At 49.6% G+C, this 24,184-nt stretch overlaps 4 protein-coding genes and 1 pseudogene across 4 annotated transcripts; 3 read left to right on the top strand and 2 right to left on the bottom strand.

Moving 5' to 3' along the window:
• Nucleotides 1-1,752: 1,752 nt before the first annotated feature.
• LOC140220324 (uncharacterized) lies at nt 1,753-2,500 on the top strand (annotated as a pseudogene).
• Nucleotides 2,501-8,907: 6,407 nt separating this feature from the next.
• Nucleotides 8,908-10,779, top strand: LOC140223696 (indole-2-monooxygenase-like). Its single transcript, XM_072295811.1, has 2 exons — nt 8,908-9,953; nt 10,051-10,779. The coding sequence occupies exons 1-2, from the start codon at nt 9,048-9,050 to the stop codon at nt 10,672-10,674; spliced, it is 1,530 nt and encodes a 509-aa protein (XP_072151912.1). The 5' UTR covers nt 8,908-9,047; the 3' UTR covers nt 10,675-10,779.
• A 913-nt stretch (nt 10,780-11,692) lies between these two features.
• LOC140220323 (uncharacterized) lies at nt 11,693-12,076 on the bottom strand. Its single transcript, XM_072290341.1, has one exon. It carries the CDS (start codon nt 12,074-12,076, stop codon nt 11,693-11,695), a length of 384 nt encoding a protein of 127 aa, XP_072146442.1.
• A 2,879-nt stretch (nt 12,077-14,955) lies between these two features.
• LOC117866389 (phenylacetaldehyde synthase) lies at nt 14,956-15,853 on the bottom strand. The gene has a single exon (XM_034750584.2). The coding sequence runs from the start codon at nt 15,659-15,661 to the stop codon at nt 15,089-15,091; it is 573 nt and encodes a 190-aa protein (XP_034606475.1). The 5' UTR covers nt 15,662-15,853; the 3' UTR covers nt 14,956-15,088.
• Nucleotides 15,854-18,124: 2,271 nt separating this feature from the next.
• On the top strand, nt 18,125-19,389 carry LOC117866387 (tricetin 3',4',5'-O-trimethyltransferase). The gene has a single exon (XM_034750581.2). The coding sequence runs from the start codon at nt 18,219-18,221 to the stop codon at nt 19,302-19,304; it is 1,086 nt and encodes a 361-aa protein (XP_034606472.1). The 5' UTR covers nt 18,125-18,218; the 3' UTR covers nt 19,305-19,389.
• Nucleotides 19,390-24,184: the final 4,795 nt, after the last annotated feature.

Below are 24,184 nucleotides of genomic sequence, written 5' to 3'. Positions count from 1 at the left end.
CACCAATGACACACCCATCATATACCCGAATCCTAGCCTCGTTGGGCACAACACCAGAGTGACAATGAGCGCATACACAACTACCGACAAAATCTCCCAATTGTCCTTAGGCCTGCAAAAAGCCCCATGGCCCACAACCTACAAGGCAGTTGCACTACCAAAATTCAATGGACAAACAGATCCCCGCTAGTTCCTCATGAGTTATGAAACAGCCATAGCCTCGGCAGGGGGAGATGATGTAGTATTGGAAAAGTCATTCATTATAGCGTGCGAGGGTGCAGCACTAAATTGGTACTCTCTACTCCTGCTGCAATCTGTATACAGCTGGGTCGATCTTAAAACCAAACTTATACAAAACTTTCAAGGCTTTCATAGAGCCATGACTGATGAGGGGGATTTGTTCAATTGTGTGCAAAAAGATAAAGAGCCTTTTAGCAAGCTACGTGAGAAGATTTGTCCAACTTAAGGCACAAACCCCAGATGTGGAGGATAGCATGGCTATAGAGATCTGCATCAAGGGGCTTAATCCGAGGCCAACAGCCTCAAAGCTATCAAGGAAAAAGCCAAAAAGAATGGAAGCCCTGTTCGCAGAGATGGATAAATATTGCAGATCAGATGAAGACCATAGAAGAAGGGTCGTGGAAAGAAACCGCCAAAGGCAAGCAGAGAAAGGTCAAAACTGGCAAGCTTCGTGATACAGTCACCAACAACAGCACCACTCGCACCCAAACTAACTGCTGGCCATCAAGGATAACCAACCCTCGTTCAAAAACCAAACCCAAAACCAAAACCAAGGCCAAAACCAGAACCGATACCACCAACATCAACCCAATTTCAGAAGTGGCCAAAGAGGCAACCATGTCGGAAGAGGTAGATCCTTGTAAAATTTCCATTATTCAATGAAATGAAGTTCCCCCTATGATCTTTGTCTTAGATGCAACAACAAGTTGCCTAACCTCGAGTTTCTGTGCATTGAAAACTTGCGTGTCTGCACAAGTCTCAGATGCAACAACAACTTGCCTAACCTCACGTTTCTGCGTGCTGAAAACCTACGTTTCTGCGCAAGATATTTTAAAGCAGCAATAAGCTGCATAGTCTAACATTGAATGCACACTATATGCACATAAACGTATTTTCTCACTCAAACACCACAGTGATTGGCCTTGAACTTGCAACTCAGAGAATAGAAAGACTGCAGCAAGCGATCAAAGGCAGCGATAACACTCGGAATAAGCCATGCTGAGTCTAAACCCCCTCTGCGCAAAAGGACAAGGGGGGTGACGTTTTTCAGAGTCGAAAATTCATTTTGTCCTTTCGCACGAAGGCCCTAGCCTCAGCCAAAGCTCTCACAATAGAATAGAAAGACTGACATTTTTTCAAAAAAGGCACCCTATTTCCCTATTTTCTCAACCTCGCAAAATTTCATGGTTGAAGCAACTAAGGGTGCCTTTGGTTGGACTTTCCAACCTACTTTTGCTTTTGCAAAAGCCAAAAGCCAACCAAAGGGCCTAAAAGCCATACGTGCTTTTGACCAAAGCCATACGTGCTTTTGCTCAAAATCAAAAGCACCTTCCCCCCTGCTTTTAGCTGCTTTTGGGGCAAAAAATTACCCACCTACCACTTGTTATGGAGGATAACGGTTCGTTTTCCCCTTCTATTCCCGTCCACTCCCCATCACCCACACCAGTCCCCCCACCCGACCATCACCTTAGTGGCCCGCCGCCTGGTGCTCCTCCTCCTCGGGACTTCCCCGACCGCGTTGCCCAACCCCAATGGTGGAGGCGCTGCTGCTCGCATGCCATGCCCTTATATTCTCCCTCATCGCGACCTCCCAGTCCCACCACCTCATTGCCGCCGTCTCCTACCTCTCCCCGTCCTCCCTCCACCACCACCTCCTCCGCCTGTTCCGCCACCCGCTCCTCTGCCTCCTCTCGCTACTCCTCGTGCTCCTGTTCGCCTTCCTCCCACTGGCTTCCATGACGCTCCTCCCACTGCTGCTCCTCCCACCGCTGCTCCCATTCCTCCCGCCCCACCTCCCGCTCCTCCTCTCCCTGTCGTTCCTCCTCCTCGACCATGCCGCAGGCCTCCTTGCCGTCTCGCTCCCGGCCTCCGACCTCCAGCAGCACACACTCATCATCGCGCGTCTCCTCCTCCTCGCCGCTGCCATGGCATCCCTCTCCTCATCACTCTCCGCCTCCACACCGAAGGGCACCATGGAGGCGGGGCTCGCCTGCGCGGGCGGCAGGCTCTTGGCGGCACAGACCAGCCTCAACCTCTATGTCGACGCATGCGTGCCCGCGGGGTGCTACTGCCTCCTAGATGCCGGTGGTGCTACGGTGCCTGCCACGTGGTGCAAGGTGGAGGAGGTGAGGCGCAGGCCATCGCCATCATGGACCTCGCCCTGATTGTGGACTGCATCATCGTGGATGTCGTTGCGGCCCTGGTGCTACTCGGGGTGCTATGGGGTGGACAAGCCAGCGGGAGGAAGAAGAAGGGTTAGACCCGCTCGTCAGTGAGAGAGGGAGAGAGTTGAGTGGGGTGGACTGTGGATGACATGCAGGGTCCACTCGAAAATTTATTCAAAAGCTACATCTGCTCTAACCAAATGGCCTTATACTTTTCCCACAGCTGCTTTCTCACAGCTGCTTTTCTACAGCCCACAACTCACAGCAGCTTTTTGAAAAGCCACAGCCCAACCAAACACATCCTAAGGGTTGCGATTTCAACCAAACTATCATATTTTTTAAGTCAACATAACTCGAAAACAACTTTTCTATTGACTTATCTTGTGGTTTGTCAATACTCACTTAACCTCGTTCATGCAAAAGAAAAGGGCGAGGTTGGATGTTTTTTCGGAAAAAGGATAAAAGGGCGGGGGTGACATTTTTTGGCAAACAAAAATCGTTTTCATCCTCTTTCCATGAGAGAATTGCCTTGGGTAAGACCCACGTGCCAAGAAGGGGGTGACGTTTTTAAGCTCCGTTTGAGCTTAGACAACAAGCGTGCAAAGTCAACAAAAACCTACGCATAAAGAAACTAGGGCAGGGGTGACGTTTTAAACTAAAACATTGCTCATTTCTTTAAGCTACAGCTTTGTTGCCATTTGAGTAGAATAACTCAAACATAAAAACGTTAAGATAAAAAGAAATCCGTGAAGGTACAAACGCCAAAAGTAACCAGCTTCGAGCATGTAAGTTCCGGCTGAGCAACAAATATTTACAATCTGGCCCGCAAAAGCAGCCAACTAAGTATCAAGTTTATCAAAACATCCCAAACCACAAAACAAATCTCTAACTAGCTTCGATAATCACTGCCCTCCTTGATCAGCATCATCGTTCTCGCTCCCACCTTCGCCTTTTGCTTCCTATGCCTTGGCCTACGAACACAAGAGGAACAACATCAGGAAATCAACAGAAAAAATGCAAACCTTATGAAATACAAAGTTATGTGAACCCTAACCTGTGCAAGCCGCTCTTGAGCAACCAGCCTTGTGTACTCTCGCCCGGAGGTAGCCCAAAGCTGTTTGAAGAAATTTATCTTCATGGCTCTCAAATTTTTAGATTTCTCCTCTTCATCAAGCTCCGAGGCCGAGGGGAACATATAGGTGCGAGCCGCAAGTGTTAAGAAATGAGAGTAGCTGTTCTTTTCAAGGAGTTGAAATGCGCTATCAAGGCAGAAGGAAGTAGCAAAGTTGCTGCTACCAGTAATAACCTCGGGCAGGCCTTTGAACTCCTCTTCCACCCAATCAAATATTTCTTTTACACTTTCATCACCCAGAAACAAAAGAGGCTCTGTGCCAAACTTTGCAAGAGCAGTTTTGTACACCTCATAGATCTCAACGAACTTTTCCTTGAGAGCCCGCTCTGCTTCCACAACAAAGGTCTTTTGCTCTTTGAGATCCTGACCAAGGGTATGAATCATTTTTTCCTGCTCTATGACAGTCTGTACGTCTTTTTCTGTGGCGCTTCGGAGTTTCTCCAAAACACCAAGATTGTCTTCGGGTCTTTTCTCCAGCTTCTCAACTTGCTGCACGAGCTCGCTGTAGGTATTTGTTAGCAGCACGTTGTTCTTTTTAAGGTCAGAGTTAGAATCGGCGAGCTCGTTCTTCAAGGCATATAAAACCTTGCTTTCCTCCTCAAGCTTTGCAACTCTAGCCTCTAGCTGCATCATCTTCGTGCTCTCGGCTAGCATGCTCTTTTCCTTAGCCGCAGCCTTCTCCATAGCATCTTCCCAAGGATGATGGACTGCAAAATCAAAACACCAAAATGAAAAGACTCATAAAAAAAGAGAGATAAGAAACAAATAGCAAGCGTCGAACAAAATACCTTGTATCCGATGGTAGCTGACATCCTAGCTAAGTCCTTTTGCTCAAAACGCCTAACTGATTTTTCATACTCTGTCAAAAGAAAGGCACGTCAAAGCATAGCAAAGTAGAAATTAAGTACAGACAAAACAAACTAAGGAGCAAGCGCTTACTCTCAGGATTAAAAGACTTGTCCTCGTAATCAACCTCAAAAGGCACAGTGGATTTCCCAAGACCTCGAGTAGGGATAACCTCGCCTTCCTCCCTTTCTCCCTGCCCACCAACCTCGCCGACAACCCCCTCAGACATCTTGAAAACCTCCTTGGCTGCTCTATCTACACCACGCATCCCATCCTTAGCTCCCCACAACAAGGGTAGGTTGTAGCGATTATCGTCCTCACCTGAACCCGGCACATGAACAGCAATGAGCTCCTGTCTAAGGTTGGTGCCGTAGGCCTCGTTGTAACGTTCCAGAGAGGGTGACAGTTCAGAATCTGCAGAATAAGGTTTTACCCTAAATATTAGAGGAGGTTCCCTATATATCTCCCAAGGTGCACCAGTGGTTTTTTCCAGCTCCATCAGAAATCTAAATGACGCATCACCACAATCATAAAATCTCATCCTAGGCAAATGTACAACGACATGTTTACCTGGCTTTGTCACCTTCGAAGTAGATGCCTTAATCTCCTTAGCAATGGTATCCACGATCTTCTCCTTCAAAGGTTTGGCCTTGTGCTGTAGAGGGGGTGCAGCAACCTTAGTCTCAGTCTCCTTTGAAGGAACACTAGCCTTGGGGACCGATATAGGGAACATAGACAAGTCCACATCCAAAACAATATCATCATCATCATCAAAGGCTTTGCCGACGTGAGACTTCCTCGTAGACTTCTTTTCTTTCATACCGGCCAGTGCGCCGGCAGCCTCGAGTTCGGACTTGGTCGCAACTCGGATGGCTTTAGAGACAGGGGCGTGGAGGATTTTGCAGCCTCGCTTGAGGAACTTTGTCCAATTTTTTCTTACTTCTTCTAAGCTTCGAGGCTCGAGGTCTTTAATTTTGCTTTCGCACCTCGAGCATGACCCTTGATTGGCTGTCATCCTTCTTTGAAGTCACTGCCGCGGCCTTAGGAGCGGTGCTCTCGGCCTTTCTCTTTTTCCACCTGCCACTGCTGCCAACCTATTCCAAGCCTGTCGCGCCAGCCTCTCGTGCCCATTTCAAGGTCTTGCGAGGTTTGGGATGAGGCTTAACATCGACCCCAAGTTCCTCGAACACACGGTTGACCCGAAGCTCGTGTGCAATGATCTTTCGAGCTAACATCAGCTCAGTCTCAGTACTCGGGCCAATTATATCAACAGCATGCCTCTCAACATCCTCTGCAAAAAGACCGGGGTTGGCATCCACGGGCAGCTCCACTCCAAAGCAAGGGTAGAGGAGCGGGCTAGTACTCCACAAAACGTCTTTTGGCACAATCTCCAATGGACTCCACCCATCAGAAAGGGGCCAAATATTGGCTGCCAAAAACTCTTCAACAAGATCCAGCCGGGGATCGACTTCGAGTCCGGGAGGAAAGCGCCCTTGCACTCCTTGTCTGCCTTGGACCTTGTAAATGCAGGGGTAGTAGCAATATCCATAGGGCCCAGGGGTGCACAGAAGGATAGAAAGATCGGTTGATACCAGACGCATCGGCCCTGTCAATCTTGATATAGAAGTAGTAGCTTAGCCAATTGTCTTCTCACCTATTGTTCTGGGCATAAGAAAGCTCAATCCTCTTGATTCCTTGCTTCTCGTCAGCCTTGTACAAATCCTGGTCCTCCGCAGCCTCATTGCGAAGCCCAACTTGTTTAGTGAACTCTTCTGATGTCATGGGCCTAGCGGTTTGCATAATACGAGCCAGCTGCAAGGCATCGAAACATCATCTCCAAAATGACAAGCAAGGGAAAATCTCACACTAAAAGAGAGACACAAGTAACATTGTTACCTTTGAGATCCTCGAGACCAAGGAGAACAGCATACAATGCATGAATCTTAAAGCACGGAAGCAGCGAGCAAAAGCAGGAGCGCAAGGGTTTTAGCCGCGAGGGTAAAAACGAAAGCGACCCCACCCCCCTCTTTTATAGGCATGGTAAAATGCGTGAAATGGCGCCTGTAACCACGAGCTAGATACGAAAGGTCACCCAATAGGAAATCAACACGTAAGACCAAAAAGGTAATTGTCGGCTCATTTCTAACCGATGCTTGAGGGTGACGTTTTTTGGGAGCAGATCCTTAAGTCGCGGGTTCGGTTGTCGGTGTCGAGCCTTGCCCACGAGGGGCTACTGTTGGGGATCGCCCAAAAAGATGGTCACCCTCGAGGTCGTTACATTTAGCGTCAACAGCTTAGCCCCTCAAAATAATTAACCTCGGGTGAGGACCCCTAACCTTGGGTGGTTAATCTGGCGTGGAAAGTAATCATAGCCTCGCTATCCTGAATCTTACCTTGAAGCCCGGAGGCACACAGATCGCCAGACACTAACCAAGCTTGACCTCGAGCAGTCGAAGCTAACCTCGAGTGCTGAGTTATTTAGTGTCTCATGCAGGATCGCTGAATCAGGTCAAGGAGCAGGGCGCGAGGCTAGCGTCTCTTAGGTGCGAATCTATGGCGATCATGACTCCCGAAGCTAAGATGGCTTCGGTCACGAGGTCAGGAAGCGTGGAGGCGTTGGAAATGTGAAGGCGTGATTTGTGGAACCATGTGAGAGCGTGAATCATGGAGCTGACTAAAGGCGTGAGAAGCGTGATCCAAGGAGGAGACCAAGTTATACAAGTTACCTCCATGTAAAGCATATTCTAGGATTGTAGTGGGTGAGTGAGGGTAATTGCGGAATGCAAAATGTCCTCCGAGATACTATAAAAGGAGAGCCCTACCCCGATGTAAACATATGTTCATTTCTTTGGAATTGAATTGCAAGGACTGCTCAAACCTCATTGTGTTTGAGCCTCCGCGAAGCCTGTTTTCCAACATAATTGGAAACGTTTCTCACCCAAACCAGAACCACCTTACCGCTCATGTCGGACCCACCTATCATGCAATTGAGAGAGGATAAGGTGGAGACCCATAAAAACCACAAGTTAGAAAATGTTTCTACCAAAAAACCAATTCCATTTTTACCGATGCGTTTCCTACCCGCCCCACCGTACGCACTCATCATCTTTCCTCCGTCCCTGTCAGTCACGTCTCCTCTGTTTTCTCCTTTTCTTCTCTGCCGCGCATTCCCCAGCAACGGCCCAATCCCCGGGTGGATGTGACCCAGCAGCGGCTGCCCCATCCCTGGAATGAGGTGCAGCGCTGGTGTGGGCGCTATCGGAGGAGGTGGCCATGGTGAACTACACAGGAGCGGTGGCGGCACCCAACGCTCGGCGGTCCCTTTCCTCCCAGCGACGCAAAAGAGCGAACCGGAGTGGTGCACGGTGAAAGGCCCTCGGCAATGGCAGATGGTAGGTAGGAGATGCACCGCTCTCCGTCATGTGAGTCTGTCCCCAACACATCCCATCTCGCCTCTGCCTCGTACTCCACCTCGTGGCTCAATGGAGGTGCTTCCTCGCCGTCAGGCACGCACGCAACTTACTTCACTTCTTGGCTCCCGGTCTCTCCTGTGGCCGGATCGATGCCAGGGCTAATCCTCAATGGGTCTCTACTATGAATTTTAATCAAGGGCGACAGGATCGGAGTTTCGAACATATGCCTATCAGTTACACACCAAGGGCTTGTTTGTTTCAAACCTTTGTTTTTCTGCCTGGGCTAGGCAGACTGCTCACCGCCACTCCTCGCCGCTACCCCGCCTACGCACCGTTGTGCCTGAACCGCCCCTAGCTCTGTCCTCCGCCAGCCAGCGACGAGTTCATGCACCTCCCCTTTTGCCCCGCCACGATTTCAGCACCGTGGGGAAAGGCTAGCAAGCTAGCAAGAAAGTGTATTGAAAACACCATCTTTTCTATTTTTCCCTTTAATTTCTCCAGTGGCACAAATGACCGCCATAATTTGTGTCAATTTTTTATGTTGAAAGCACTACTAAAGTGTGATCCATTTCAATTAGTTCGAGCTCAAAAGCCTCCATAGATTTGAAATCAAAATTCATCAAAGTTAGATACATTTAGACTTGTGCGAGCTTCTGCTACTGGTCGGATCCGCCGCCACAGTGCCAATGCCAATGCCATATCGCACCATGGGTGCCACCCAGCAGCGTGCATGAACTGCATCAAGTTGCAGAGCCGTCGGTAGCATCCATGAGCTGCCCGTCTACCAGTGCGCCGACCAACTATTGCGAGCGCCGTGTCACTACACGCAGCTCATCTGAGAGAAAAGCATGCCAATTAATCCAGCACCAAACACATATTTTATTGGAATCTCGATCGTCTCGTGTTCCTCTTGGTACACAACATACATGAGGACAGTGGTATATAGTCGAGATAAAAATTATAATAGTCGAGATAAAAATTAATATAATAGCACATGGGCAAATAAAGAAAGTCTGCGTCGGGTGCAGTTTAATAAAAAGGATGATTATTCGATAGGATTCTCTCATAAAATATCAGATCTGGTCGGTCCTGTCTGATCTGATCTAGTGATGATGCAGAAAAGAAGAAAAATAGCATACTCTTCTTGCTGTCTGACGGATCACGACTACCGAGCTCTACAAAAACTGCAACGAGCTGGTTCTAACTTGTTGCGCTAGCAAGCCGTGTGTTGTGCACACTAGTTGATCAGCCATGGCGGCTCCAGCGCTAGCGCACCTCTACGAACACGCATCTCCAGAGTCCCTAGCCCTCCTCTTCTTCCTCTTCCTCGTCGCCGTGCACTTGGCAACACCAAGGTCAAGAACAGAGAAGCTGCTCCGGAAGCTACCGTCGCCTCCGTTCAAGCTCCCGATCATCGGCCACCTCCACCTCATCGGATCCCTTCCCCACCACTCCCTCCGCGACCTCGCCAAGAGGCACGGGCCCGACGTGATGCTCCTCCGCCTCGGCGCCGTGCCAACGCTCGTCGTCTCCTCCCCACGCGCCGCCAAGGCCGTCCTGCGCACGCACGACCACGTCTTCGCCTCCCGGCCGCACTCCGCGGTGGCCGACGTCCTGTTCTACGGCTGCACCGACGTCGGCTTCGCCCCCTACGGTGAGTACTGGCGCCAGGCCAGGAAGGTGATCACCACCCACCTCCTTACCGCAGCGAAGGTCCGGTCCAACCGCGCCGCCCGCGAGCAGGAGGTCCAGCTGGTTTTAGCCAAGGTGACGGCCGCCGCCGCCATGGGCATCGCGGTCGACGTCAGCAAGCTCTTCAGCTTCTTCGCCAACGACATCGTGTGCCAGGCCGTGACGGGCAGGCTCCCCAGGGAACAAGGTCGGAACCAGCTGTTCCGGGAGCTGTTAGAGACGAACGCCAAGCTCCTGGGGGGATTTAACCTGGACGACTATTTCCCGAGCTTGGCGAGGTTGGACTTGGTATCGGCCAAGGCCGTGAAGCACAGGAAGATATGGGATGACCTTTTGGACAGCCTCATCGACAAGCACAAGACCAAGCCGGTCGATGGTGAGGACGAGGAGGACTTCATCGATGTGCTGCTCTCCGTTCAACAAGAGTACGGCCTGACCAGAGACAACGTCAAGGCAATACTGATGGTATGTTTATTTTTCACGAGAGGTACATATGAGACGTTTCATGGACTAGCTTGGTTAAATTTGATTTGGAGTTCTACTTACCGATATGTTCATGTAGGACATGTTTGAAGCTGGGACGGACACAACCTACATAGCACTAGACTACGCCATGGCTGAGCTGATGCGGAATCCCAAGGTGATGACCAAGCTTCAAGCTGAGGTGCGGGGGTGCGCAACCAGGGGGAAGGAACTGGTCACTGAACAAGACCTGAGCGGCATGAGCTACCTGACGGCGGTGATGAAAGAGTCAATGCGGCTACACGCGCCGGGGCCTCTTTTGATACCCCACTTGTCCATGGCCGAATGGGAGGTGGAGGGATATACCATACCCTCTGGGACACGTGTAATCGTCAACGCGTGGGCTCTAGGCAGGGACTCCACCTACTGGGAGAGTGCAGAGGAGTTCATGCCCGAGCGGTTCATGGAAGAAGCCGTGGATGCTGCTTCTGACTTCCAGGGGAACGACTTCCGTTTCTTGCCGTTTGGGTCTGGGCGAAGGATGTGCCCGGGTATAAACTTCACCACCGCCACTTTCGAAATCATTCTTGCCAACCTCATCTACCACTTCAACTGGGAGCTTCTGCCGCGGTCGACAGGCGTCGATATGTCAGAGTCGTATGGGATGGATGTGCACCGTAAGGAGAAGCTTCTTCTTATCCCTCGCATGGCTCAGGATGTCTAGCTTTCTGAATTATTGTATCACATTTCACACCTGTTTGCAAATAAATATATGTAAGTCAATCTCAGCTGCTATGAACAACAATAAGTGCTTTGTTTCCAACAATAAGTGCTTTGTTTCCAACAATTATTGTGTTTCCTAGGAAAAAGAGATGTGAGTCGATTGAGTAATAAGCATTCTATGCATTTCCATGCATCAACAAATTTTGCCCTTTTAAATTTCTGTTCTTACCTATTCTGAAATTTATCCCCTGTTGTTGCCTTTAGCTTTCACAAATAAGTTTTATAACATATTATATGAGCTCTTTTACGGAACACAACACTAGACTATACTTGTGTTCGAAAATGACTAGTATAAACATATCCGACGGTCAAGATTAATTACATACTACTGAAACCTACGCCTATGGTATGAGTAGTATACATGAGTAGTATAGGTAGTATAAGGGTATCATGGTAAGCAAACACAAATGGCACCACTATAATTTTATTTTTGATACTAGCAGAAAGTTTAAAAGACCATTCTATTTGAAATATCACTTTTTACATTGTAATAATTACTAAATTATCCATAATAATGAACAGTTAGATCTTATATATATATACTATATACTACTAAGTAGTAGTATTGTGTATCGTAAAAGAGCTCTATCATCTTGGTGTTCATTTTGTAGTAACGAGCCTAGTTTCCTTAAACAAAAGAGATGTGAGACGGTTGAGTGATAAGCACTCTTGACGTGTTGCAAATTTCGGGGAAAATTTGTTCAGGTGTGTGGCTTAGCTATGTTTTGAGGTACCCGCTTTGTTTTGCCATCCGCACTGATTTTTACCTTTTGTTTAGCTCTCTTAGGCTCGTCGTGGGCCTTTTGCTTTGCTATGTTTTCGGCTTCGTTTGACGAGGCTAGATGGTGGACATTCTTTTGGCCCGGGGCTACCCCTTTTTCTATGTTCCTTGCCATTTGCTGATCACCGTACACCGTTATGACCCCTTTGAGGGCGGGTATTTTCATGCATAGGTACAACTACCTGATTGTTGTGTCCATTTTGGTGATGAAGCCACGGCTGAGTATTGCATTGTAGGGATAATGCATTTCCACTACGTCGAAGGTGATGTGTTCTGTCCTCGCATTATCTCGGTCTCGGAACGAGACTAGGAGGGCGATTTTTCCCAAGGCCTTCACGGGCTTTCCGCCGAAGCCAAGGAGCGGGACATCCCTTGGGTCGAGCGTGTTCATGTCAATATTCATTTCTCTGAATGCATTTGCGAAGAGAATGTCCACGGAGCTGCCTGTGTCTACCAGGACTTTCCCCACTGTCCAGCCTGCTATCAGTGCTTTGATGACCATCGCATCGTTGTGCGAGGTTGTCTTGAGGTTGAAATCCTCTTCGGTGAAGGTTATGGGCATGTGTGCCCATTCTGGCTTTGCTGGAGGTCCATCGGGAATGATCACATTGACCTCTCTGAAGTAGTTCTGTTTCTATCTCTTGCTTTCAAACTCTAGCGAGGAGCCCCCGGTGATTGGCATTATCATCCCGAAGGAGGGTAAGGAATTTTGGTTGCTGTTTTGCGTGTTGGGTTCTGGCTTGGGTATTATAGCTGGCATGCTTGGGGGTGGAGGTAGAGTTTCTTGGGGCTTCTGAGGCGGGTTGGGATTGGGGTGCTGTGGAATTGTTTGGTGGTAGGGTTGTATGTGCGGTGGAAGAGGCCAATTTATTGGTTGCGGGAAGTTGGCGAAGCTGGGTTGATTGTGGTAGAAGGTTGGGTGTGGGTAAAAGGCTGTGTGGTGGATTGTTTTGGGTGTCTGCGCGGCTGTCCTTGCAGCTTCTTATGCAGCTTTTCTCTCTTCCTGCTTCTTTTTGGGGCACCACTCTGTGTTGTGATGATTCTGATGGCCATGGTTGACACAGTAAAACGACTTTGGTTGTTTGCCTCGACCTCGTCCTTTGCCAGAGTGGCCCCCTCTTTGGGTGCTGTTGTTTTGGCTTTGGCTCTGGTTTTGGTTTTGGCTTCCCTCGATGTTCATGATGCGGTTTTGGTTTTGATTTGGGTTTTGAGGCTTGTTGTAAGGCGAAGGTTGCCAGCTTCGGTTTTGGTTTTTTTGTCTCTCTTTGTTACGTTCCGCCACTCTTCGGCGGTGGTCCTCATCGGACCTGATGTATTCATCGAGTTTGCTGAAGAGGGCAGTCATGGTTTTAGGCTCCTTCCTTAACAATTTTGAGGCTGTTGGGCTGGGGGTTAGGCCCACGATGCAAGTGGATATTGCTACAGACTCCTCAATTTGCGGTGCTTGAGAACAAAGTTGAACGTATCTTCTTACATACTCTGCAAGCGGTTCCTTGTGCTTTTGCTTGCACTGAAAGAGGTCTGCCTAGGCCGTGTGAGGGTGGTGGAAACCCTAGAAATTTTGAGTGACCTTCATCTTGAGGTCGTGCCAGTTGATCACCATGTGTGGAGGGAGCAGCGAATACCAATTTAGCGTTGCGCCCTCGCAGGCAATTATGAAGGATTTGGTGAGGACGACATCATCCCCTCCGGCCGAAGCTACTGCAGCTTCATAACTCATTAAGAATTGCCGCGGGTCGGTGCGCCCGTTGAATTTGGGCAAGGTGGTTGGTTTGTAGGTCGTCGGCCATGGTGCAGTTTGTAGCCCTATTGAGAGCGGTGAAGTTGGGTCGACAACAAGGGACACCCCTGGTGAGTGGTGCTGGATGCCTTGGCCGAAGTTGATGCTGGGTTGAAGCTGTGCTTGATCGACAGTGGGACTTTGATAAAAATAAGTTGCGGCCTGGTTTGCATTCTCGAGGGGGCTTTCGAGCTCTGCGACTTCTTCCTGTAGTGCTTCTAGTTGCCGCCTAGCCTCGTTCAACTTTGATAGCCTGGCCGCAGCCTCTTTCTGGTGTTGCACTTGTCGTGCCAACTGTTCCTTCTTTCTTTTGACCTCTTCTATCTTTTGGAGAACTGAGTCTAGTTCATTGTTCAGGCTAGATGGGCCAGTAGCTTCGGGTGTTGCAGACTGGTGAGCATCAACACAGTTGGCAACTTCATTTGCCACAGGTTGGTGGCTTTGGTGGTTGACTTCGTTTGCGGGCTGGTTGCTCATTGCCTTGGCCCTTAGGGCTTTCTCGACTCTTGCAAGACGCTCCGCCTTGTCGGGGAGGATTTGATGTGTGGCTTCGGGGGCCGTGAGCTGGTTGGCTTCTTCTGTGTTGTCTTCCCTCTGAGTTGCAGGTCTCTTTTTGCGTTGTGGTGGCATCGTGGGCTGTTTAACGAGTTAAACCACGGTGGGCACCAAATGTTGGGGGATTCCCAGACAATGATGAGAATACAGTGAACGAAGATAACAGTGGTTCATACAGACATTACAGTGGCTATCCTAACAAAGATTCGTGTCCTTAGGGAGGACGGTTCGCCTCCCTTTATAGAGCTATAAAGTTACATTTCCGCATCCCCGTTATACCGATATGCAACCACTACATCCCAAGAATATTCCGTACAAGACAGTAACTTGGTTCTCATTCGAGACGTCGCTGTCATGGTAAAATTACATATACAGCCTTATACTAGATTCCTATTGCGGAGCCATCCTGCTGTAAAGCGGTTTCGGGGCCACCTTGACTGTCTTCTTTTTCATTTGTAGGCTTCGTTAAGGCCGGGCAGCCTTCAGTTGACATCCCACCCTCTTTAGTCGGAGCCAGTTGACTTCGCCTTTCGGTTATGTAGTCTTCACGAAGCCAAAAATGCTGGGAGCTCCGGGGGGGCTTAACTTAACGAGTCCTTTCCTGCAAAACAACAAAATGGACACCTTCATGATAGTCGACATCGGTTACTCGCTAACTTCGTAAGGAGGGGGCAAGTGATGAGGTTAGAATCGGTTCAAAGAAAAGGATCCCCGCTGGCGCCGCTCGGGGTGTGTTATGGGGCGGGGTGTTCATTTTGTAGTAACGAGCCTGGTTTCCTTAAACAAAAGAGATGTGAGACGGTTGAGTGATAAGCATTCTTGACGTGTTGCAAATTTCAGGTAAAATTTGTTCAGGTGTGTGGCTTAGCGTCCATTTGTTTCGCCTGATGTTTCTTTTGTATTAACGAGGTTGGTTATGACGGGTCCCTTCCATTGTGAGTTGTGACGGGCCCCTTCCAGGAATCCATGCCTAGCATCGATTTTTTACAAGTATCATAACATACTTAAAATTCAATCGGCCTGCTCCGTAGAAGCAGCCGCTTCTCCAGAAATAGAATCCAATATCGGCAGTAGCAGTTATGTATATTGTGTCGCATACATGGTCATAGTGAATGTTCATGGTTCAGATGGATTGACTATTGCATTCATGGTGTGCTCTAACTACGAATGGAAGCAATAATAGAATGCTCAGCTTCTGTTGCTGGCCATGCATGGTATAGCACTAGCAATGAGCAATAACTAACAACCGGTGGCGATCAAGTCGTTGGCCTTCTCCTTGAGAAGCTCCCACGCGGCCCGGACGTGCCGCATCTCTGTCATTGACCCACCCACGGCTAGGCGGATCACAAACTTGTCGTCCACGACGAAGTGCGTCATGAACGCCCGGCTGCTTGCATTCACCGCTGCGAGGAGGTCGCGGTTCAGGGCCTCCACAGCTTTATCCGCCATGAACCGCGGGCGGAGGCGGAAGCACACCAAGGAGAAGTTCCTTGGCACCACGACCTCAAACCGCTCGTCCGCCGCCACGACGTGCTCGAACCACTCTGCCATCTGGATGTGCCTCCGTATGTGCGCGCGCATTCCCGCCGCTCCATAGCGCCGTAGCACCACCCAGAGTTTGATGGCACGGAAGCGGCGTGACAGCGCGATCTGCCAGTCCTTGTAGTCGACCGTTTCCGCCATCTTAGACGCGGTGCCGACATTCTTGAGGTACTCCGGGTCAGTGGACAGTGCGTCGGTCATGGTGGTAGGGTTCGCCACCCAGAGGCAGCAGCAGTCCATGTTGGTGAGGAACCACTTATGTGGGTTCATGCTCAGCGAGTCCGCGAGCTCGGCGCCGTCGAGGTGACCTTGGAACTCCGGGCAAATGGCTGCGCTTCCGGCGTAGGCTGCGTCGATGTGCAGCCAGGTTCCTGTAAAACATGTATTCTTGTCAGATGGTTATAGGAACTGATTGTTGATTGTTAAGTGAGCATGAAATCGTGACCTGTGACCGCATAGCGCATTCCATTTCTACGTATTTAGTGTCACCGTATAAGAGAGGGAGGTTGAATGAATTACCATAACGTCGGGCAACATGGCCGAGCTCGCGCACTCGGTCAATGGCCCCCAGACCAGTAGTGCCGACGGTGGCGCAGAGGTAAAGGGGAACCAGCCCGCGGGCGACGTCTTCCTCGATTGCTCTTTGGACGATGGTGGCGGTCAGGCCGTATCCCGAGTTTGCCGAAGTCCGCAGGATGCGGAAGTTTGCTGGAGGGATGCCGACGATGCTCGCGCCCTTCTGGAAGGTTGCGTGGGTCTGGTCCGAGGCATACACGACAAGCTTGAGGATGCCCTCATGTCCGAGCTTGCTGAGTGCACGGTCGCGCGCGGCAGCGAGAGTGCACACCACCGCCTCATGTCCAAGCTTCAAGTGGAAGGCTACCCATGGCCACGCAAGAAAACTGATTTCAAGGGGAAATTAGCTAGCTAGATAGCGTTCACTGCAGTACTGAAGGACTAATGAGTGATTTGGTTTCGAAGCCAACTTCTGGTTCCTATGTATAGACTGTGCATTCTGCCATGTGCACCACGAACACAGGTCACAGGAAAGACACTGACGGCATGCTCTACTACCTACCTTCCTGGTGACTCGCATTTTTTCTACAATCGTTTGTAACGTTTCCAATCTTTACAAGTAATAATTAATGATTATCATATCCCAGCCAAAAATATAATAAACTATGTATAATATGGGTGCATGCGGTCATCATGTGCGCATGTCGGAGAAGGTGCTCACGCGCTTGTGTCAGGAGCTCTGGGTGTCACATGCTATGCAGGGTTGCAGACAGATGAAATTGCTTCCGTTCACAATCTCAGACATTTTCGTATGATGAAATATAATGTGCAAGCCAGTGGATTGCAGGTAAACTAGTATACAAAAAGTAGAGCGGATCGAAGGCTTAGGTATTAAATTTCTTTGCAGTTTTTTAGATATTATTTTTCCACTAGGCATGCTCAAGAATAAAATATGAGCCCTATTCCTAAGACCACGTTTCCATATTTGAAGATACTAAATTACTTTTTTATGCAGATATAAATCTTAAGATTAAATAAAATAATAACAAAAACCAAGTATAGGGCAGTTTATTTGTGAACAATACTTATTTTCTATATATGTTGTACTACAAAAATACGATTTCGATTCCCAAGAGATTTTTTAGAAGAAATAACTAAAATCCCTCAATACTAGTAAAATTATGGTTTTGTTTGCACACGTATTGTACAGATGGTCCTCAAATTTTGACTTGCGCGCGGGGTTGGGGTGGGGTTGCTGAAGTGCCATGGTAAGAGCAGGTCCTACCGGTATCTCATCTCACCTCTCATCTTGACGCTAAGAGTTCAACAGTGAAAACATGTCTCCAACCCACCCCTCGTCTGAGCCCCGTCCCTCATCTGCATTCTCATCCGTCACCCTATTCTCTCCCATGCAGGAGCACCCACCCAAGTTCTCATCAGGTTGAGCAACCAATCGCCCTCGGCCACGCCCTGGCTAGGAAAGTTCTGAATTGAGGCTACACCGTGCCGCCAGCCTGGCGCCGTGCCTCCACGATACCCATAGGGTGAGACAAAGAACGACCAAGGGGAGCCACGTAGATTCTGCGAGTGCCGGTTGCGTCTTCCCTCTACGGTCGGCCAGCTCGTGTTCTTGCTCTGGCCGCCCGAGCCTTGATAATGTGCTACGCCGTAGCCTTGATCCACCCGATCCACCTCACTCTGGCATCAGACGCTAGTGTACGTGTTCAACAGGAGAAAGATTGCACCGACACCAGAGACGCAGGACATCCCATGCAGAATATCTTGATTCTTGAAAAACAGTTGTGCAGTAGCGAAGCCATGTCCATCACGCACGTGAAACCATCTCAACCTTGATCTAATGCAAAACAGATTCTCAAAGGGCACAAGGTGCTTCTCTGAAAGTTTCAATTGGACTGCCACTCCTCGTTGTGTCCCGGTGGCATTTCGTGCGCCGACCATCTCCAATGTCGTGAATTGATCATATTTGCAGATTCCAAATCGATTAGACTGCAGACAAAACAATATAGTATTCAGCCTCGTGCATCACGATCTTATTAGGAGGGAGGTTTTGCATGGGGTAATAAGAAATATAATAAACAATCACTGCCACGCTAGCTGCTAGCTCTCACACCATACAAGCAATCCCATACTTGTCAAAGAATGCATGATTTTCAGGTTGGTGAACAAAGCCTAGCTCGAAGCTCTATATAAACGGCCCCTTTCGCCTCATCGATCATTCAGCCACCAGCAATCACAACAACAAGCTACACACACCTTCATCAGTTAGTTGAGCTCCAATCCCGGGAGGTAGATGGGTTCCGCCGCGGACATGGCCATAGCCGACGAGGAGACATGCATGCACGCTCTGCAGCTAGTGTCGTCGGCCATCCTGCCGATGACGCTAAGAACTGCCATTGAGCTGGGCCTGCTCGAGACCCTTGTGGGCGCCAGCGGGAAGGCTCTCACTCCCAAGGAGGTGGCCGCGAAGCTGCCTTCCAAGGCCAACCCCGCCGCGCCGTCCATGGTGGATCGCTTGCTGCGACTTCTGGCGTCCTACAAAGTTGTGTCCTGCGTGGTGGACGAGGGCGAGGATGGCAGCCTGTGCCGCCAGTACAGCGCCGCGCCAGTGTGCAAGTGGCTCACCCCCAACGAGGATGGTGTCTCCATGGCTCCGTTCCACCTCCTCGCCAACGACAAGCTCTTCATGCACGCCTGGAGCTACATGACGGACGCGGTCCTTGAGGGTGGCAGCCCATTCAACAGGGCGTTTGGGACGCCTTCCTGGTTCGACTACGCCGGTACTGACGCACGCTTCAACGGGGTCTTCAATGAGGCCATGAAGCAGCATTCCGTCATCCTCACCAAGAAGCTCTTGGAGCTCTACACGGGCTTCGACGGCGTCCGCACCCTCGTCGACGTTGGCGGCGGCCTCGGCTCCACCATCCATGCCATCACCTCCAGGTACCCGACCATTCAAGGGATCAACTTCGACCTTCCCCACGTCATCTCCGAGGCGCCGGCCTACCCCGACGTGCAGGTGCAGCACGTGGGAGGCGACATGTTTGAGAAGGTGCCCTCCGGCGACGCCATCCTCATGAAGTGGATCCTCAATTGCTGGGGCGACAACCACTGCGCCAAGCTGCTCAAGAACTGCTACGAGGCGCTGCCTCCGCACGGCAAGCTCATCAGTGTCGAGTGCATCCTGCCGGTGAACCCGGATGCCACAAACAGCGCGCAGGGGTTGATCGGCGTCGACGTGTGCCTGCTCGCGTACAGCCCCGACGGCAAGGAGAGGTACGAGAGGGAGTTTGTGGAGCTCGCCAAGGGCGCCGGGTTTACCAGCGTCAAGTCCACCTACATCTACGCCAACTTCTGGGCCATCGAGTATACCAAGTAGCCGCCATTGTCGTTGTTGCTGGGCTGGCTGGTGCCTCCATATATTCTGCATAAAAAAGTAGAATAAAATGTCCGCATTGCTTTCTTGGATTTGTTTCCCTGTTGCCGGCGCCACAGCTAGCATGGTGTGTCCTGTAACCTCCACGTCCATATTAATTGGAATAAAATGAAGGAAGAGCAGCCGTTTCGTTTCTCTCGTGGTTTTGCATTGCTCTATGATCATGGTGCAGATGGATGACTATTGCCTTCATGGTGCTAAAGCAAATTGAAAGGAATCGATGCTCGTACCATAAGAAGGGGAGGGGTGAATTAGGCTAGCTTAAAATCCTTGGCCTATGACTTCCACTACTTGCTTCCAAACCTAAACTAGATCATGCTATCTACATGTGCATCTATGGTTGATCTAGTGAAACTTCCCACCCACAAAGAGTTTTGCAACCTAGAGCCAATCCTAACAAGGTACTACTCTGGAAAGTAATTAAAGGCACTCAAGTTGCGAGAATGTAGTGCGGAAATGTAAAGGAGTGGGTTAGAAAAGATGCAAACCTAGCACGATGATTTATCACATGGTATCGGTAGCCAAATGCCACCCCTAGTCCATGCGTTGGAGCTCCACCAAGGACAAGCTCCTACTCACCAAGTCTCTCCCGGTCAAGGTCTTGGGCTCGCTACAAAGGCTCTAGCCAAGCCGGATGACAAGCTATCCACAAATGCAATGCTCACTACTACCCCCCTTCGGTCACCTTGACGTCGTCTTCACCATGGAGCTGCTCCACGAAGGAAGGAGTCTTCTTGTCCCCCGCATCCGGCTGTCGACGCTGCTCCACACTGAGCTGGGGTGTCGAAGACTTGCCGGAGAGCCACCAAGACCCCAAGGTGCCGGCGCCCCAAGCTTACAATAGTGGATCACTCCTTGAACCAATCACAAGGTAGCAACACCTGGCACTACTCTCTCTAGGCCTATCCTAGAGCTAATCAATCTCTTAGCTCGTGCTAAGCCTTGGATTATCGCTTTTGCACTTTTGGTGGCATGGATGTGTTCTTGATGGGCCTTGGTCTTCAATCGATGTATGGACAATCCAGCACCTCTGAATGGGCGAGTGGAGAGGGCATAAATAGCCCATGGATCTCAAAGAGCCTTCGCTACAACGGCTAGTAAAATATGTAAGCATTGGATGATCCGATGGTCACTTGAGATAGGCGTCGGATCATCTGGTGCCCTGTAACACCCAAATTTTTTAAAGAATTTAAATACACTAAAATTTGCTCAATTAGGATGTCATTTAAATTTCTAGGCATTTAATTTTATTTTCTCTAAATTAAATTAAACCATCATAGGAGTTCTTTGTGCATTGCATGCTGGTGCATTTATTTTGATTGCTTGTGTTTGAATGAAAATTGAATCTCAATTTCAATTTCAATTTCAAAAATCTTTCTTTTCCTCTTTTCTCTTCGTCCTCCTGGGCTGCATCCTTCTCCTCCTCCTTTCTCTTTCAGCCCGGATCCTATTTCCCTGCAGCACAGCGCCGCTACCTCCCCCGGCCCGCTCCGCCTTTTCCTTCGGCCCGCGAAGCTGCCGCTTTCCCTTTTTCCCTTGCCAGCCCATGTCGCTCGCTCGGCCCACTCCGTCGGCCTGCCCAGCGGCAGCGGCCTCCTTCCGCAGGTCTGACGAGTGGGACCTACCCGTCATCCCCGTGCTCCGGCCGGGACTCCACTCCGACCGCGCCCGGACTCCGCCCCTGTATAAGCCGCCGCCCCCCCCCCCCCCCCTCAAGCACCCCGCAACAGCGCTCCCGAAACCCCAGCAAGTGCCGCCACCCTCTCTCCGCCGCCAAGCACCACCTTCCAGTGAGCCTCGATCACCGTGAACCGCCGAAAAGGGATCGCCTTGCTTCTCTCATGCTTCCGGTGTTTTCCGCGCGCGAAATCGAGCCCCGGAGCGCCGTATCGGCTAATTCCAGCAAACCGCCGCCGCTCGTCGCCGCCCGCCGCCTGGTCCGCTGCCGCTTAGGTGTCATCGACGACCGAGACCGTCGGATCCAAATCCGACAGCCCACAGCGAGTCAACCGGATCGCGTACTCAATCGTGTCGCGCCGCGCCTCTTTTGCACTGAAGCGCTCGCCTTTTCCGCAAATCAACCTGCAGTCCAATCTAGTTCAAAAATAATTGTGTTTTGGTCCTGCTTTCTTTCGGTTTAGACCCTGAGTTTCTCTAATTCAACCCGCCATCCTAAGTTGCATTTTTCCGTGTTAAACCTTCGGTTTATAGGCATAATCATGTACAAGCCCTCGGTATGTGCTCGTGTGATGCGTATAGACGTTCAGCAATTTGGGGGATTTGAAGATCAAGCCTTCGAGCAGTATGAACAGCAAGAGCAAGGCCAAGAAAGCAAGTTGTGTCCTTGATCCCTACTTCTCAGTCCTATACACTTTTACTTTCTCGTACTCAACAATTATGCTATGCCCTTGTTAAGATTAAATTGATGGGTCCCAATTAAGGTTTGCCTAGATTGAATTTACCTATGCCTTGACTAACCGGGTGTACTTTTATGTTTGGTAGATCATCCTTAGTTCCTACTTGGGATAAGTTGGTTTAACTGAACTCAATGATTAATCTTGCTTTACTTCTGTTATACCTTTCATTAGTACAAGATCACAAACGTTTAATCGGAACATGGAGAGCCACCCAGGAAAACAGTGCTACCACAAGACTAATTGGCTCTGGTCTTGGCTAAATAATTAGAAACCTTACTCGTGATGAGGCAAGAGGGAGGACTGAGTCGTTGTATCATTGTCCTGTGATAGGTTGTGCATGCCAGACACCAAACCTTAGCGGGTTACCACTGACTAATGAATCTTTGTAAAGGCCTCGTAGCATCCCTATGCAATCACACCTCGGAAGTGTGGTATGGTGCCTTGCAAACACCGCATGGTTGGGTCCAAAGTTCTTTTGAACTTTTACGCGAGTTGTGGGTAAAGATGTCTAACAGCTGGGACCTATCCCTCATCCCCGTCCTCCGGCCGTATCCGGCTAGGACTCCACTCCGACCGCCAGCGGACTCCGCTCCTATATAAGCCGCCGCCCCGCTGCCCCCCTCCCCCCCCCTGCGACCTCGAGCACGCCGCAATAGCGCCCCCGAAACCCTACCAAGCGCTGCCACCAGAGCTCCAGCGCCGCCACCCTCTCTCCGCCGCCGCCTTCCGGTGAGCCTTGCTCATCGTGAACCACCAAAACGGGATCACCTTTCTTTTCTCATGCTTCCTGTGTTTTCCGCGCGCGAAACCGAGCCCCGGAGCGCCGTATCGGCTAATTCCGACGAACCGCCGCTGCTCATAGCCGCCCGCTGACTGGTGCGCCGCCGCTTCGGTGTTGCCGACGACCGAGACTGTCAGATCCAAATCCGACGGCCCGCAGCGAGTCAACCGGATCGCATAACGGTAAATCGCGTCGCGCTGCACCTTGTTGGCACTTAAGCCCTGGCCTTTTCCATAAATCAACCCGCAGTCCAATCTAGTTGAAAAATAATTTTGTTTTGGTCCTGTTTTCTTTCGGTTTAGACCCTGAGTTTCTGTAAAATCAACCCGCCATCCCAAGTTGTGTTTTTGCGTGTTAAACCTTCGGTTTCTAGGCATAATCACGTATAAGCCCTCGGTTTTCCGCAGTTCGACCCTAGAAGTTTTGTTTTTCTCACAGAAAAGCCCTCTTATCTTGTTTTAATCATATCTGTTGCATCTTAACTCCGTTTTTCACGTTCTTTAAATCCACGTGTTTGTTTAAAGCGTAGATTAATTTTTCAAGCTTGTTTTATCTGTTTAGTTGTGATTGGTGTACTGTTTTCTTACTTTGTGCCCTTGTTTGCTTGTATGTGCTCGTGTGATGTGTATAGACGTTCAGCAATTCGGGGGATTTGAAGATCAAGCCTTCGACGAGTACGAACAGCAAGAGCAAGGCCAAGAAGGCAAGTCGTGTCCTTGATCACTACTTCTCAGTCCTATACACTTTTACTTTCTCATACTCAACAATTATGCTATGCCCTTGTTAAGATTAAATTGATGGGTCCCAATTAAGGTTTGCCTAGATTGAATTTACCTTTGCCTTGACCAACTGGGTTTACTTTTATGTTGGGTAGCTCATGCTTAGTTCCTACTTAGGATAAGTTGGTTTAACTGAACTCAATGATTAATCTTGCTTTACTTCTGTTATACCTTTCATTAATACAAGATCACAAACGTTTAATCGGAACATGGACAGCCACCCAGGAAAATAGTGCTACCACAAGACTAATTGGCTCTGGTCTTGGCTAAATAATTAGAAACCTTAGTCTGGAGTAATCTTACTCGTGATTAGGCAAGAGGGGGGACTGAGTCGTTCCATCATTGTCCTGTGATAGGTTGTGCACGCCAGACACCGAAACCTTAGCGGGTTACCACTGACTAATGAATCTTTGTAAAGGCCTCGTAGCGTCCCTATGCAATCACACCTTGGAAGTGTGGTATGGTGCCTTGCAAACACCGCATGGTTGGGTCCAAAGTTCTTTTGAACTTTTACGTGACTTGTGGGTAAAGATGTGCGACCTCTGCAGAGTGTAAAACTGATCGATCAACCGTGCTCACGATTAAGAGTGGCCTGGACCCTCACATGATAATACTAACGAAAGATGGACTTAAATTGTTGTCATACCGCACATATGTTGTTTACTTTATTTATGTTCATGTTTAATTTGGGGTGGTATAAACTTATACTTAGTTAATTGCTAATAAAATTTGACCAACCTAATTAAAAGCTTATGTTGTTTAGCCTTAGCCATACCTTGGTTGGCGTTACACTACACTATTCCCCACGACTTGTTGAGTACCAACCATAATTTTACTCACCCTTGC

This window comes from Setaria viridis, chromosome 8, assembly GCF_005286985.2.
Source record: "Setaria viridis chromosome 8, Setaria_viridis_v4.0, whole genome shotgun sequence".
Classification (NCBI taxonomy): Eukaryota; Viridiplantae; Streptophyta; class Magnoliopsida; order Poales; family Poaceae; genus Setaria; species Setaria viridis.
The sequence above is the reverse complement of the archived record's forward strand: the minus strand, read 5'-3'. Positions and strand labels throughout refer to the sequence as shown.